General features: G+C 44.4%; 1 protein-coding gene across 3 annotated transcripts in view; it reads right to left on the bottom strand.

Moving 5' to 3' along the window:
* cep104 (centrosomal protein 104) overlaps positions 1-17,490 on the bottom strand; it is a 237,202-nt gene that overhangs the window by 210,868 nt on the left and 8,844 nt on the right. For all 3 annotated transcript variants that reach the window (XR_013500551.1, XM_078239162.1, XM_078239163.1), the window contains exons 3-7: positions 13,748-13,874; positions 11,496-11,669; positions 11,075-11,213; positions 9,766-9,828; positions 3,827-3,903 (exon numbers count right to left, since the gene is read on the bottom strand). Coding sequence is in view for 2 of the 3 variants with exons in the window: in XM_078239162.1 (XP_078095288.1) it covers positions 3,827-3,903; positions 9,766-9,828; positions 11,075-11,213; positions 11,496-11,669; positions 13,748-13,860 (566 nt within the window). In the remaining variant the exon portion in view is untranslated. The remainder of the gene's footprint in view (positions 1-3,826; positions 3,904-9,765; positions 9,829-11,074; positions 11,214-11,495; positions 11,670-13,747; positions 13,875-17,490) is intronic.

Here is a 17,490-nt window from a genome sequence, read left to right as displayed (position 1 = left end):
GTGAGAGCTTGCTGTATGCAAACTGATCACCATATTTCCTACATTATAACAGTGACTAAACCTCAAAAGCATTTCATTGGGTGTAACACCCTCATAGCTAATACCCTCCAAACCAGGCAGCATCCTGTCAAACCTTTTCTGTACCCTCTCCAAAGCCTCCAAATCCTTCTGGCAGTGCAGCGATCAGAACTGTATGCAGTATTCCAAATGTGGCCGAACGAAAGTTCTATACAGCTGCAACTTGACTTGCCAATTTTTGTACTCTATGCGCTGCTGATGAATGCAAGCATATCATATGCCTTCTTGACCACCTTATCCACTTGTGTTGCCATTCTCAGGGAACTGTGGACCTGTATGCCTAGATCCCTCTAAGTTAATGCTTCTAAGGTTTCTGCTATTTACTATATACTTCCCTCCCCTGCGTTCGACCTTCCATAATGCATCACCTCGCATTTGTCTGGATTAAATTCCACCAGCCATTGTCCAAGTCTCCAGCTTATCTATATCTTACTGTATCCTCTGGCAATCCTCCTTGCTATCTGCAGACCTCCAAATCTGTGTGCTGTCTACAAACTTACCAATCAAACCATCAACATTCTCCTCCAAATCTTTTCTGTATGTTACAAACAACCGGGGTCCCAACACTGATCCCTGTGGAACACCACTGATCACAAATCTCCAGTCAGAAAAATACTCTTTCACCGCTACTGTCTTCTATGAACAAACCATTTCTGTATCCATCTTAACGGCTCACCGCGGATCCCATGTCACTTCACTTTCTGTATCAACCAGCCATGAGAGATCTTGTCAAATGCCTTGCTAAAGTCCATGGATTGGACCACCACGACCCTACCCTCAATCATCTTCCCCACTTTCTCAAAGACTCAATCAAGTTTGAGAGACAATCCCCGACACACAGCCATGTTCTCTATCACTAATAAGTCAATATTTTTCCAAATGTGAGTTAATCCTGTCCCTAAGAATCTTCTCCAATAATTTCCCAACCACAGATGTAAAACTCACCGGCCTATAATTTTCCAGTTTATTCCTGCAGCCCTTATTAAACAAAGGAACAACATTGGCTATTTTCCAGTTCTCTGGGACCTCTTCTGTGACGAAAGAGGGTACAAAGATTTTGTACAAGGCCCCAGCAATTCTCTCCCTCGCCATTCTGGGATAGATCCCATCAGGTCCTGGGAACTTATCTAACTTAATGCTTTTCAAAACACCCAACAGCCTTTTAAAAAAATATCAACATGACCTAGAATATCCACATACCCCTCTGTAGACTCACCATCCACTATGTCCTTCTCCTTTGTAAATATTGATGCAAAGCATTCGTTAAGAACCTCACCCATTTCCTCCAGCTCAATGCATAAATCCCCACCTTTATCCTGGAGTGGATTTACCGTTTCCCGAGCTGCCCTCTTGCTCCCTATAAAACGCCTTGGGACTTTCCTTACTCCTGTTTGCCAAGGACATTTCATGATTCCTTATAGCCCTCCTAACTCCTTTTTTAAGTTATTTCCTGTTTTCTTCAAGGGCTCTGTGTGTCTTCTGTTTCCTGAACATTATGTATGCCTCCTTTATATTTTGTCATCCTAGGTTCCCGAATCTTGCTCTCCTTATCCTTCATTTTCACTGGAACATACTGGTCCTGAACTCAACCAACTGGCCCTTAAAAGATTCCCACATGACTGATATGGATTTACCCTCAAACAGCCACTCCCAATCTACATTCCCCAGTTCCCACCTAATATTGTCATAGTTCGCCTTCCCCCGGTTTAGTACTGTCATTAGAGGGCTGCTCTTATCCCTATCCATAAATAACTTGAAGCTTATGGAATTATGGTCACTGTTCCCGAAATGCTCCCCCACTCAAACTTTAATCACCTGGCTGGGCTCATTTCCTCAATACCAGGAATATCACCAACAGCATGACCCTTATGACCAAAACCAGCGACTAAAACTTCATCGTTTTCCTCAATGAAATTCAAGCTTTAATTTCATTGAGGAAAACGATTAAGTTTTAGTCACTGGTTTTGGTCGTAAGGGTCATGCTGTTGGTGATATTCCTGGCGTCCGTTTCAAGGTGATGAAAGTAGCCAACGTATCTCTATTGGCCCTGTACAAAGGCAAGAAGGAGAGACCAAGATCTTAACTTTAAAACTCATTCCTCAATACCAGGTCCAGTATGGTCCCTTCCCTATTTGAACTATTTACATATTGGTTTAAGAAACATACCTACCTCCACCCAAGGCCCTGGCACTAAGGGAGTCCCAGTCAAGATAGGGAAAGTTAAAATCACCCACCACAACAACCCTCTTGTTTTTACATTTTTCCATAATCTGTCCACATATCTGTTCCTCTATCTTCCACTGGCTGTTGGGAGGCCTGTAATACAACCCCATCTAAGTGACTGCACCCTTTCTATTCCTGAGCTCTACCCATATGGCCTCAATGGATGAATTCTCCAAGGTGTCTTCCCTCAGTACAGCTGTGATAATCTCCCTAATCAGTAACACAACCCGTTCACCTTTTACATCCCTCTCTAACACGCCCGAAACATCTAAATCCCAGAACGTTAAGCTGCCAGTCTTGACCTTCTCTCAACAGAGTCTCTGTAATAGCTACAACATCATAGTTATATGTACTCATCCAAGCTCTTAAGTCCACCTGCCTTACCTGTCAAACTCCTTGCATTAAAACAAATACACTTCAAACTGTCAGTCCCGCCATGTTCAATAACCTCTCACTGCCTGTTCTTCCTCTTAGCCTTACTGGTCTTAAATCTCTAACTCCTCCTCGGTCATTTCACGAGTTGATCTACTGCTCTGGTTCCCAACCCCCTACCACTCTAGTTTAAACCCTCCCGAGTGACACTAGCAAACCTCCCTGCTAGGATATTGGCCTCTCTTTCTTTGCGAGGAATCTTTAAACATGCGAATGCAAGTTATTTTTTATTGATTTTTAGCTCTGTAGTTTTACATTTCATTTTCTAAATGTCCAGAAACCTTCAGTGCTTTCTCCAAGCAAAATAGTATAATTTCCCAAGTCCTTCAATGTCAACTTCCAATTCTTAATTTAGCCCGATGGCAAAATATTACTTTGTAAGTGGTGCATAAAAACTGCGGGGACAAACGTTACTACCAGCAATACGATCGCCTGTCCAGATAGAATCATAAAACAGCAAATTAATTGCTATTCACAACCAAATCTGCAATTGAAGTATTGGAATTATGCTTCTGGTCACTGCCATAATCCCCATTTGCTACCTTGCTGCCTACAATTGCAAAATTATTTCAGTAAAATGGCTGGATTTCCAGAATTTTAAAAAATAAATACTGTTTGTTGTTTTCATTCCTTTCTTTGTTTAGCTTTCTAGAAAGGCAGATCGCACAAGAGATCTATCTGGAAGCATAGAATTGAATGGGATAGATGTAATCTCAAAAGAACTTTACATTAATTTATAATCAGAAGGGACAAAACTAAAAAAAGGATGCAGCAGCTTTCCTTTGACACAATTGAGCTCATATCATGATGCAACTTGACAGACCTCTATTATGCTCAACTTATTTAAATGACATTTCCTTAACAGCACAAACCACTTTGTGGGAAACCAACAGTCATGATCTAGCAAAAGCCCCTTTCCTAATGGTATTATATAACTAGCTACCAGCAAAGTTTATACACCTTCAGTAACTATGTACACAGACTTAAGGACAACCACATATCCATGATGCAGGAACATTAATGCACTAACCCAGTGTTTCAGTTTCACAGTTCAAAAGCTTAAAGTGAATGAAGAGCATTTGCAACTATTTACCCAAAATAAGTTCCATCAAGTGCTGGGTCATCTGGGCTACGTCCAAGGTAATGATCAATCAGCTTATCTTTTGTGGGCTGTGAGGAAAGAAAATGAAAATTTTACACTGGACTACTTCAATTAATTTGGTTGAGAAAGCATACAGAACAATGCAATAATTACGCTATGCCATTTTGTATAGAATTACAATAGACAATCTTCTTAAGAACGGACAATAAAGAGAGGAAAGGAACTTTGTTATTTACCAAGGAAAATATGATAAACTTTTATAAAACTCTGAGTCAGCTTCAGCTGGAGAGCATTGTATCCAATTTTGGATGCTCGCTTTAGAAAGAATGTGAAAGTTTCACAGGGATTCAGGAAAGATTTACGAGAATATTTCCTGGGATGAGAAACTGAGTTCCACGGATAGATTGGAAAAGCTAAAGCTGTTCTAAGAGAAGGCTGAAAGGAAGTTCGATAGCGGGGTTCAAAATCATCAGGGGTTGAGACAAAGTACATGTTCACATTGGCAAATGGATCAAGAACCGGAGAAAATAGCTTTAAGATGATTGGTCGAAGAACCAAAGGTGGTACGAGGTAACACTTTTTAAAAAATGCAGCATGTGGTTCTACAGTCTCAAAGTCTGCTTGTACGTGTTCATACAAAATCAAGATTAAGATTAAGGAAACTAACCACTTCAGGCTCCAATTGCACACTTCCATGAAACAGAAATTGGGCCTTGCCCTGATAACCTGCTCTTGCCTTCCAACTCTGAGACCCTTGCACTTCTCCAATTCTGGCCCGTTGATCATCTGCCCTGATACTTGCTGTGATGCTCTGTGTCAAACTTTGTTTGAGAATGATCCTGTGACATGCCTTGGGATATTTACTACATTAAGATGCTGTATAAATGCAAGCTATTTTCAGGCTTTTCAGATTTATTTATTTTATTAGTCACAAGTAAGGCTTACATTAACACTGCAATGAAATTACTGCAAAATTCCCCTAGTCGCCACAGTCCGGTGCCTGTTCGGGTCAATGCACCAAACCAGCACGTCTTTCAGAATGTGGGAGGAAACCGGCGCACCCGGAGGAAACCCACGCAGACACGGGGAGAACGTGCAAACTCCGCGCAGACACGGGGAGAACGTGCAAACTCCACGCAGACAGTGACCCAAGGCTGGAATCGAACCCGGGTCCCTGGCGCTGTGAAGCAGCAGTGCTAACCACTGTGCTACCGTACCGCCCAAATTCAAAAATGCATAGTATTTGGTGTTAAAACTTTTCTTTTGCAATCATTGATTCAACAGAGCATTCTAGTTGTGTTGTTTTTCTGAATGTCCGCTTTTGGGAAATAAAAGTGCATTATTATGAAATAATCGACATGTTGATAGAGGGTACCATTTGGTCTATCATCTTTCTGAGAGTTTCAGCTCCTTCATTGAAGCAATATATACTCATCACATTTCTCTGTTGTGTGTGTATTTGGTCTAACACTATCTTTTAATCGTAACTATTTAAACCATTTTTTAAAATGTCATTGAGAAAGCTAATATAATTACAATAGGTAATCCTTTCACAACAGTGGAAGGGGCAGTAATGCCCTCTGAAACCATTATTGTATTACGTTTGGTCTCTCCAATATCATAGAATCCTACAGTACAGAAGGAGGCCATTCAGCCCATCAAACCTGCACTGACAACAATCCTACCCAGGCACTATCCCAGTAACCCTCATATTTACCCTCCTAATCCATACATTTTTGGAGTGTGGGAGGAAACCGGAGCACCCGGAGGAAACCCATGCAGATACAGGGAGAACATGCAGATTCCACACAGACAGTGACCAGAGGCTGGATTTGAACCCCAGGTGCCTGGCGCTGTGAGGCAGCAGGGCTAACCAGTGTGCCACCATGCAGTCTTCCCAATACTTAGTTGGAGACTTCCATCATTCAGTGTTCAATATCAGACAAACATTCTAACAATTTTGAAATGGGGAAGGGATTGAGAGATGTAGTGTGGGATAGAGATGGATGTCATCAGCATACAGGTGGAGCCTGGTGTATTGGAAAAGCAGACCAATGCATAGGGATCCCGATTTTCCATGAATAAAAGAAGAAAATGAATTTCATTCATTCTAGATTCTGCTTGGCCAATATAAGAAACTGCAGTCAGATTTACTCGAATGCACTGTGTTCAGATGCCACCTGCTGGCAGTAGGTTGTATTAAATCTGCCAGATTTCCACTCCAGCTGACGAAGGAGCGGCGCTCCGAAAGCGAGTGGCGTTTGCAACCAAATAAACCTGTTGGATTTTAACCTGGTGTTGTGAGACTCCTTACTGTGTTTACCCCAGTCCAAAGCCGGCATTTCCATATCATGAGTCGGTTATATTACAGAGAAACAGGATCCATGCGAAGAATCAAATTGGCATTCTTCGAGAAATTTCATACAGACAATAAAGCTCAACTAAGTAGCAGGTAATTGTTAGCAGTAGAGATTTGCAATTTCACTTGCTTTAGGTTAGTGCTAACGATTAACTATCTATAATGTGGAGATGCCGGCGTTGGATTGGGGTGGGCACAACACCAGGTTAAAGTCCAGCAGGTTTATTTGGAATCAGGAGATTTCGGAGCTCTGCTCCTTCATCAGGTGAGTGGAGGGTTAGGTTTCACAAACACAATATATATATATATATATATATATATATAGGCAAAGACACAATTGCAAGATAGTGGTTGGAATGCGAGTCTTCACTGGTAATCCAGTCTCCCCCACACACACACTCCCTCCCCCCCCTACACGCGCACGCTCCCTCCCTACACGCTCCCCTCCTACACACACACCCACCCCCCCCACACACACACCTCCCCCCCCACACACACAGTCCTCCTGCCCCCCGTACACCCACACACATACCCCGCCACACACACTTCCCCCCCCCCAACCCCACACACACACTCCCCCCCCCACACACACACAGACTCCACCCCCCCCACACACACACTCCACCCCCCCACACACACAGACTCCACCCCCCCCACCCCCCCCACACACACTGCCCCCCCGCCCCCCCACACACTCCCCCACCCCCCCCCCATCCACACACTCCTCCCCCCTCACACGCGCACTCCCCCCTCGCCCCTACGCGCGGTCCTCCCCTACGCACGCCCCACACGCACCCCCCCCCACGCACACGCAACCCCCCGCACGCACACGCACCCACCCCCCCCACGCACACGCACTCTCCCCCCCCACGCACACGCACTCTCCCCCCCACGCACACGCACTCTCCCCCCCACGCACACGCACTCTCCCCCCCACGCACACTCCCCCCCCCACGCACACGCACTCTCCCCCCCCACGCACACGCACTCTCCCCCCCCCACGCACAAGCACTCTCCCCCCCCCCACGCACAAGCACTCTCCCCCCCCACGCACACGCACTCTCCCCCCCCCACGCACACTCCCCCCCCCCACGCACAAGCACTCTCCCCCCCCACGCACAAGCACTCTCCCCCCCCACGCACAAGCACTCTCCCCCCCACGCACAAGCACTCTCCCCCCCCACGCACAAGCACTCTCCCCCCCCACGCACAAGCACTCTCCCCCCCCCCACGCACACCTCCCTTCCCCCCACGCACACGCCCTTCCCCCCACGCACACCTCCCTCCCCCCCCCCACGCACACCTCCCTCCCCCCCCCACGCACACCTCCCTCCCCCCCCACGCACACCTCCCTCCCCCCCCACGCACACCTCCCTCCCCCCCACACACACCTCCCTCCCCCCCCACACACACCTCCCTCCCCCACACACACACACTCCCTCCCCCCCCACACACACACCTCCCTCCCCCCACACACACACCTCCCTCCCCCCACACACACACCTCCCTCCCCCCCACACACACCTCCCTCCCCCCCACACACACCTCCCCCCCCCCACACACACATTCCCCCCCCCACACACACACTCCCCCCCCCCCCCACACACACACTCCCCCCCCCCACACACACACTCCCCCCCCCACACACACACTCCCCCCCCCACACACACACACTCCCCCCCCCACACACACACTCCCCCCCCCCACACACACACTCCCCCCCCCACACACACACTCCCCCCCCCCACACACACACTCCCCCACACCCACACTCCCCCCCCCACACACACACTCCCCCCCCCCACACACACACTCCCCCCCCCACACACACACTCCCCCCCCACACACACACTCCCCCCCCCACACACACACTCCCCCCCCCCACACACACACTCCCCTCCCACACACACACTCCCCTCCCACACACACACACTCCCCCCTACACACACACACACCTCCCCCCTACACACACACACACCTCCCCCCCTACACACACACACACCTCCCCCCCTACACACACACACACCTCCCCCCCTACACACACACACACCTCCCCCCCTACACACACACACACCTCCCCCCCTACACACACACACACCTCTCCCCCCCTACACACACACACACCTCTCCCCCCCCTACACACACACACACCTCCCCCCCACACACACACACACACCTCCCCCCCCACACACACACACCTCCCCCCCTACACACACACACACACACACCTCCCCTACACACACACACACCTCCCCCCCCTACACACACACACACACCTCCCCCCCTACACACACACACACCTCCCCCCCTACACACACACACACCTCCCCCCTACACACACACACACCTCCCCCCCCTACACACACACACACCTCCCCCCCCTACACACACACACACCTCCCCCCCTACACACACCTCCCCCCCTACACACACACACACCTCCCCCCCTACACACACACACACCTCCCCCCCCTACACACACACACACCTCCCCCCCCTACACACACACACCTCCCCCCACTACACACACACACCTCTCCCCCCCCCCCTACACACACACACACCTCCCCCCCCACACACACACACACAGCTCCCCCCCCTACACACACACACCTCCCCCCCCTATACACACACACCTCCCCCCCCTACACACACACACACCTCCCCCCCCTACACACACACACCTCCCCCCCCCTACACACACACACCTCCCCCCCCTACACACACACACCTCCCCCCCCCTACACACACACACCTCCCCCCCCCTACACACACACACCTCCCCCCCCCTACACACACACACCTCCCCCCCCCTACACACACACACCTCCCCCCCCTACACACACACACCTCCCCCCCCCTACACACACACACCTCCCCCCCCCTACACACACACACACCTCCCCCCCCCCCCCCCAGCTTGTCCAATCTCTTCCCTTAGCCAATAACCTCCAAACCTCTCTCTTTATTATGTAGTATGGAAACGTTTTGAGCAGGTGCTGACCATGGGCTCAAAACACCTTTCATCAACTTCCGTATTGCAATTCTTGAACTAACATTGCCCAGTAACAATTGATCCAATATTCCAGAGTCCAGAATGGCTTTTCTTGCCACAACCCCTGATATTCTGTCCTATCATCCTGTCCTCACTGAAAGCAAGTTGCCCCAATTCCCCATTTTGTTTTGTGATTTTTGACTTTAAATTATGTTTTAGTTTTAAATTCATTAGACCTTTCCTAACTTCATATTATCCACACCTGTAAAGGAACCTCAACTCAAGGTCTTCTAGCTCCACCCATTAACCAGAGAGTAAAGTCTCAGTGGAAAGAGTCTTTCCTCAAACCACACCCCTTTTAAATTCAGGAGTGAGATTGAGAGACGCCCGAGAGCTTCCTCCAATAATTCTATATCTTTCCTTTAACACAACGGTTAAACCCCCAGGACAAAAGGACAAAAATGATTTTTTAAAAAATGCATGTTCAACAAAGTCCAATGTCCCGAAGTGTGACATCAAGTGTGCTAAACACAAGGCTAGATAGATACATTATAGTTTTAATCTATTTCTACTCACAGTTATACTTGTCTCATTGTATTCTACTGGATCTCCAAGGATATTAACAGCTACGAGGGCAACCTAAAATTAAAATATATAAATTATCCCTCGGACATGGATTTCAGCTTTACAATTTTTCATTTAAGGTCTGGAGACCAGGCCTTATACTCAGATTTTATAGACATATGCTACTTAAACCAACATCCAGTCTGATTCCATCGATAAGTTCCTAAACATGCACAATGCAGTGGCATTCCATTCATGTGGTATTGACCATGTCAGTGCTAGCTCTTTGCGAGAACAATCCAAATTAATTCCACTACCCTGCTCTGCACCTTCCTCTGCCACTGAAGCAGTGTTCCAAGCTTTCAAAGTGTCTGTGTAAAGAAAACACTCCAATTTCCTTCCTCGTTCTCCTAGTGATAATTTGAAATGGACAAACACTGGGCAGTGACCTCCAGACCAGAGCAAATTTTCATTCCCTATTCACCATCAAAACTGTTCAGATTTTTAAAAATGCCGGACTGACCACCTGTTTTCAGTGATGCTGATTTTCCCAAGGGCCGAAGGAGCAGGTCGCCCATGCTCGTGAATAGGCCAATTCAAGTTAAAAGTTTGTTAAAACCCCAACTGTGCAGCCTTTTGGAAGATTCCCTGGGGTGGCCAGCATTGAGCAGCTGTCTAATTCAGAACAGCTGAAGGCAGGTGAAGGTTGGTGACCTTGCTGTCAGTAACTGCTACAGAATATAACACAGTAAGAGTTTTAACAACACCAGATTAAAGTCCAGCAGGTTTATTTGGTAGCAAATAAACCTGTTGGACTTTAACCTGGTGTTGTTAAAACTCTTACTGTGTTTACCCCAGTCCAACGCCGGCATCTCCACATAAAGAATATAATGCCAGAAGTGTTCTCCATCGAAACAGCACTTGAGGAACCAGCAGTAATTGTACTTGTGTTGTCAGAATTCAGTAGCAATGCTGTTTTAACAAAAATCATTTTTACTATTGCTGAGTCAAAAGCCTGGAACTCCCTTGCCACCAGCACTGTGGGTGTACCTACAACACATGGACTGCAAAGGTTCAAAGCAGCGGCTTACTATTAACTTTAAGGACAATTAGGGATGGTAAATACACAAATTATTTAAATTGTTTAAACGGTGAAACTCAGCTTGGAGGTGTGGAGCAGTACACAACTTGGAACTCAACTAAAATCGCAAGATGAACCCTTACTGCAAAAACTGCTATAGACATTTACACAACTTAGATGAAAGACACTTGTTATTCAGAGATATTTACAAGTCTATTTAAAAAGTTCATGAACTGTTACCTGATTGTACAAGTTATATCTGTTGACATGGTTTTTATGGAATGTTAATTTCAGATATTGCCCAATTGCATCAACATGGACAGACTTAAGCTCCCGAGCTTTGAATCCTGTTTTTTGATTATCCGAGAGGGAAACATACCTGCAAGGACAGCAGGTTATTATATACGTCAACATTGTTTGAGATATTGAGCACTTGATAAAATCTTCAAAAACTTGCATTTAGAATATAACATTTCTGGTGTTAGCATTTAGATTCCAAAACTTTTTTTTTAAGTTTTCAGTTTGATGCCAGAACTAAGCAGGAATAGGAGGAAAATTAGGGAAGAAGGATGAAGAGAGCTTTAAGGAATCACTCCAAGTGACAGTGTATACATTTACAGCAACTTAGATCTATTTCTAAGGAGATCTTAATTACCCATACCCGAGTCTGCGGAACCTCTCCACATGGTGGGACCCGAGGTGATGCGGAAGACTGTCGCTGATGTAAAATTCAATTTTAGTAGAAATCAAGTACTGGTGTGCAAGTAACTGCAGCTTGCGAATTCGACAACGCTCCACCATTTGCAGGACAATCTCTTGCGGATAGAGGCAAAACCTAAACAAACCAAATTAGAGGCAAAAAAATAGCTTAGGCGCATGTAGTGAAAACAAACTAGAGCTAGATTTTAAATGTGTGAAGTATAATATAGATTTTGCAGATTGTTGAAAGCAACCATCTGGTTATGTAGGAGTTTGTTGGGGGAAGGAAAGGGGGCATTAATACATGTATAAAAACCCACAAGAATAATTCACGTGATTCATGCACAGAAAAATCACAAAATTAAATTATGTTTCAACTTGCCATTCAGGTTTTTGCTAAATAGGATATTGCATTGCTTAAATAAAGCAAGGAAAATATCAATGAGTTAAAAGCAAGCAAGGTAAATGTGTGGGGTTACAGGGACAGGGTGGGGGAAAAGAGGTCCTGGGTAAGATACTCTGTCAGAGAATCGGTGCAACTCGATGCCCCGAATGGCCTGTTCTGCACGGTAGGGATTCTCAGATTCTACTTGTGCAAGACACTTACACAAATGTGGCACTATTATTCCAGCAAAGTCAGCACCTCCAGGAGCAGAATGGAGAAAAACTCGAGGAGACAGGGCACATTTACGCTTGTGTGTGTTATGCTTATGCTTGACTTTGCATTTTGAATACTGAGAATTCAAGATACTTTCATATTTAACGTATCACAAAATCTCTCTGGAATTTGATCATTGTTTGAAATTATTTTCTTACAATTCCCTTGATTTCTACATGTCATTCACCAGCTTCAAGCAAACAAGCATCCTCCCCTAAAGCTCCACTAAGGCTGTTCTGGAACAGTGCGCCAGGTAATGCACAAGAATAACATAGATGCTGCTTCTGATTTTCTCTCCGAGGAGAAAACTGGCCTCCAACTGGTATTTCACACACCCGGAGACAAAATACAGACGTAAATGGATATTTCAAATCTACTTTTTTCTTGTGATTCAAAACTTCATTCATACTGTAAACTAAGATTTCTTTAAAAATACACAGCGGTCTGAAGTTCTAGTTGTTAAATCTGCAGGCTGATCTAGAGTGCTAACCATGTCCTTGTTGTTTGGCTATTATACATTTTAAAGGCCGTCCAGCAACAAGTATTTTCAGTAAGAAGTCTCACAACACCAGGTTAAAGTCCAACAGGTTTATTTGGTAGCACAAGCCACGAGCTTTCGGAGCTCTGCTCCTTCATCAGGTGAGTGGGATTTCAGTTCATAAACAGGGCATATAAAGACACAAACTCAATTTACAAAATAATGGTTGGAATGCGAGTCTTTACAGGTAATCAAGTCTTAAAGGTACAGACAATGTGAGTGGAGAGACGGTTAAGCACAGGTTAAAGAGATGTGTGTTGTCTCCAGCCAGGACAGTTAGAGATTTTGCAAGCCCAGGCAAGTTGTGGGGGTTACAGATAGTGTGACATGGCTACCATCGACACTGCATCTCCACTCCATAACAAGTATCTTGCCAGCTTTGTACTAACCAAACTTACGATCAAAGAATCCACTATGGTAAAAATTAGAGTAGTCATTTTTGCTTTTAGTTATTAACCTAGTGAGGCTAAATGTTGATGTTAAGAATGTCCAAATCCATACCAGAATTCATCTTGCCAAATTTCCAATAAACTAATTGAAATCTGAGCTTTGTTAGATAACAAATGCAGTTGTACGGTCTGACCCCACTGAGGCCTGGATTGTCAATTTGGGCAAAAAGCACAAGTGCCTTACGAACAATTTGTAAATATTCATTTTTCAAAGGAACTCCATATCTGATGGGCTTTAACAGAAATCTGGTGTACAACTTCTTCCCTGCTGCCATCAGACTTTTGAATGGACCTACCTTGCATTAAGTTATCTTTCTCTACACCCTAGCTATGATGTAACACTACATTCTGCACTCTCTTCATTCCTTCTCTATGAACAGTATGCTTTGTCTGCATAGCGCGCAAGAAACAATGCTTTTCACTGTATACTAATACAGGTGACAATAATAAATTAAATCAGCTATAATTAACATAATTTAGTCTGCAAGACAAGCACTCATAAGCAAACCAACAATACCATATCCGAATCCTTCTGAGAATTATTAGCAGTATTTTATTCTCTTTCTTACCTTGGAGAACGCCAGCCATTTACTGTTGGAGCATGCACCATCAGTTCATTTGAATTATACCCATCTTCATGGCCAGAGGAGCTTATTGTAACAAATCCAATTTTGTGGGGCATTTTGGAGCTCTATGCTGAAAGAGGTCACAGATAAATCAAAAAATAAAAGGAGTCAGTGGAAAGTGGTCCATTTTTATTATTGATGCATCACTTAGAAAATCTTGCCTTGCGTTATAAATGCGTATATGATTATTTTTAGAATAAACGAAAGAATGCATGATCCGAGAAGCTGGCAGATGAGGCCTGGGGAAATTATAGATCAATGTTACATCAGTAAAGCCATGGTACGATGTGTTAAAAGATAAACAATGGAAGCCTCGTTAACTACCTTGAGGAAAAAGGCTGTCTACGAGGATTTGTATTATTAATGTAAATTGCCCAGATCAGAGAAAATTTGAAGGCAACTGATAAACAAGGGGAGATTTTGAAATATCCATATACCTTTCAGATCAAAGAAAAGGTTTAAAATTAAAGATAACTGATTTGCTAATTTGATTATTGATAAAATTCATAATTTATCTGAAACCAAACGCAGTGTGTCATATTGTTACCGAGTGGGTAGTGGCAGGAAGTTCCTGTGCTTTAAGGTATCTCTGCCGTTTTGTCAGCCCACGAGACGTCATTCCGAAGCGGAGTACAAGCACAACAGAAACTGCGAGTTTTTCTGTGTGGCACCATGCAGGGATTGCTACTAGGGTCCATGCTCAAAATTAAAAGACCAAATTTATGAGAAGTTAAAGATTGCCAGGTTTATGGAATAAAGCTATTGGAAGAGATTGGCACAGGAATCCTCTGAAAAAGAGTCTATAAATCTAAATGCCAGACTAGTATAACCTAAGGATAATCCTGTGGTCGCTATTATGTAGGCCAATGTGTTAACTGATTCTTGTAGAACAAATTCTAAAAGCAACAATGAGATGAAAGGCCACTTCATGGTTTTGGTACTGCTATGCCTCAATAGTGTCACAAGATCGTAAATGGCAGCCTAAACCGTTTAGAGAGATTGAGTGTCCTCAAATGTACATTTCATCCGAAGAACAGCACCTCCAGAACTGTAACCTCAGAATTGAGCATCAACAGCTTCAATCCAGAAACTTCTCATTTGGAGGCATTAATGGAGAAAACTCTTATGATACAATGACCTAAAGGTAAACCATTCTACTCTCTGAACTTGCTCTGACATTCAATAAGATCATACCTAATCTTCTAAATCCACTTTCTCAGACTGTCCCCTTAATCCCTTGATATCCTCAATTTTCAAAAATCTCTATCTTGAATATACTCAACAACAAAGCATCGACACGGGCGGCACGGTAGCACAGTGGTTAGCACTGCTGCTTCACAGCTCCAGGGTTCCAGGTTCGATTCCCGGCTCGGGTCACTGTCTGTGTGGAGTTTGCACATTCTCCTCGTGTCTGCGTGGGTTTCCTCCGGGTGCTCCGGTTTCCTCCCACAGTCCAAAAGATGTGCGGGTTAGGTTGATTGGCCAGGTTAAAAAAAAAATTGCCCCTTAGAGTCCTGGGATGCGTAGGTTAGAGGGATTAGCGGGTAAAATATGTGGGGGTAGGGCCTGGGTGGGATTGTGGTCGGTGCAGACTCGATGGGCCGAATGGCCTCCTTCTGCACTGTAGGGTTTCTATGATTTCTATGACAACCCTCAGAGAATTCCAAAGAGTCACATTCCCCAAGTGAAGAAATTTCTCATCTCAGTAATAAATTGCCCTATTGAATTTAATATCCTCAGCTTATCAAATACTTTTTGAAAATTCAAATACATAACACCCACTGGTTCCCCTGCCCCTTATTTACCACCTCAAAAAACACTCAACTGGTTTGTAAAAACCTACTTCCTTTTCATTGCTTCATGCTCATTCTACCCAATCTCATTACGATTTTCTAAGACCCATGTTACCACATCCCTTATGTTAGCATTATCTCTGCCATTGAAGTCAGGCTCAATAGTCTTCAGTGGCCTGTTTTCACTATCTCCCTCCTTTTCTGAATAGTCGGCTTGCTTGCTACCTTCCAATCAATGAGAACTGCTCTAGAATCTAGGGAATTCTAGATGATCAAAACCAATGCATCCACTATCTTTCTTTGTCACCGGTGAAACCCGAGGGTGTAGATTATCAGAGCCTGTGGATTTTTTACTTTTATCCCCATTAATATTTCTTTACTACCTTTTACTTTCTTTGACCTCCTCATTCTCATTTGGCCCATGAATTTCCACTATATCAGGAATCTTTGTATTTTCCACCATGAAGACAGATACAAGTATTTACTTAATATTTCGGCCATTTTTTAAATATCCCATTAAATTTTATATTATCTCTGCCTGTAAGAGAAGTGTTTGACTTTCTAATAATTAATTTCTACATACTTGAGAAATATTTATAATTTTTTTGTCTTGTGCTAGCTTACTCATTATATTTTTGCTCTATTTATTTCTTGATCGTTCCTTGCTGAATTCTAAAGTTCTCCCCATCCATGGGCATTTTGGCAATATTTTAAGTCTCTTCCTTTTGTTTAATACTTTTTTTAAAAAAAGCATCACTTGCTAGACACAGATGGATCATTTTTCCCATGGGGTTTCTTTTCTGAGGAAATGTGTATTTGTTGCAAATTGTTCAAACGACCAATTTAAGATTGTCATGTCTTTGATCTGCTGCTAAGGTAAAATGGAGTAATGGAGGGGGGGGGGGGGCGGGGCGGTGGGGGGGTCATATAACCCACTCTGAATTCTTCCCAATAAGCCTGGGTGGCTTGGTTGCTATAGGAACGAAGAACGTGAAAGGTGTTCATACCAGGGGACAATGGCAAAAGCAAACTATTAGTCTCCAAGTTTCATTGGGCTGTTAGGGATGTGGGGCTTTATAAATGATAATACTTTGAACACTGTTTAATTTCAGGATTGAATGAAGTTAGGGATCTAAAAGATAGCTAATCAGTATTTCTGCATGGATACGAGGCCCAGGTGATTAAAGTTCCCATGGAGATTGGCTTTACAAAGGAAAGGTCATCAGTGTATCAGGTTGTGGGTTTCCAAAGATATCACTGAATCTCAAACAAAGTCTACAGCAGCTGAAAAGCAGAAGTTGAAGACTGGCAGTCAAAGTCCTACATTGAAGCACAGGAAATGCTGATTCAGTTGGTCACCATGCAAAACACAGATGCGAATGCTCAGATTCAAGGGACCGAGCTTGTGAGGATTTAAATAAAGCCTCAAGATCCTAGCTTGGGCTGGAGGGAGGAATCGCCAGTGTAACCCTCACAATGGAAGTCAGTTTTTGATTAGAAGTTATCTGGCTGAGAAAGAAAATGGGAAAAGAGCCATCAGTGCACAGAGTTGCTACTTAAGGGAATGTAAAGTTGAACAATAATGGGAGATTTTCAATGCTACTAGAAGTTAAATGGGGAAAGCACATTTCTGTAGCTTGGAACACAAATTGTCAAAAGCCCGTTTAGACAATGTAGCTTTTAGTTTGTAACATTCAAATCTTAAAACTTGAAATCTTATCATTTGATCCTGTTATCCAGTAGGAATTCAATTAAAAGTCATTGGTCTCTCCAAGAATGGCAACATTAAATTAGTTTTTTTTTAAATGTTGTCATTGCTCTCTATTGTCATATCTATTCTCCTAGTAGCCTAAACAGCATTAGCCAATTTGCCCCTTATATCCAAGTAGTTTG

Source organism: Mustelus asterias, chromosome 22 (assembly GCF_964213995.1).
Source record: "Mustelus asterias chromosome 22, sMusAst1.hap1.1, whole genome shotgun sequence".
NCBI classification, from domain to species: domain Eukaryota; kingdom Metazoa; phylum Chordata; class Chondrichthyes; order Carcharhiniformes; family Triakidae; genus Mustelus; species Mustelus asterias.
The sequence above is the reverse complement of the archived record's forward strand: the minus strand, read 5'-3'. Positions and strand labels throughout refer to the sequence as shown.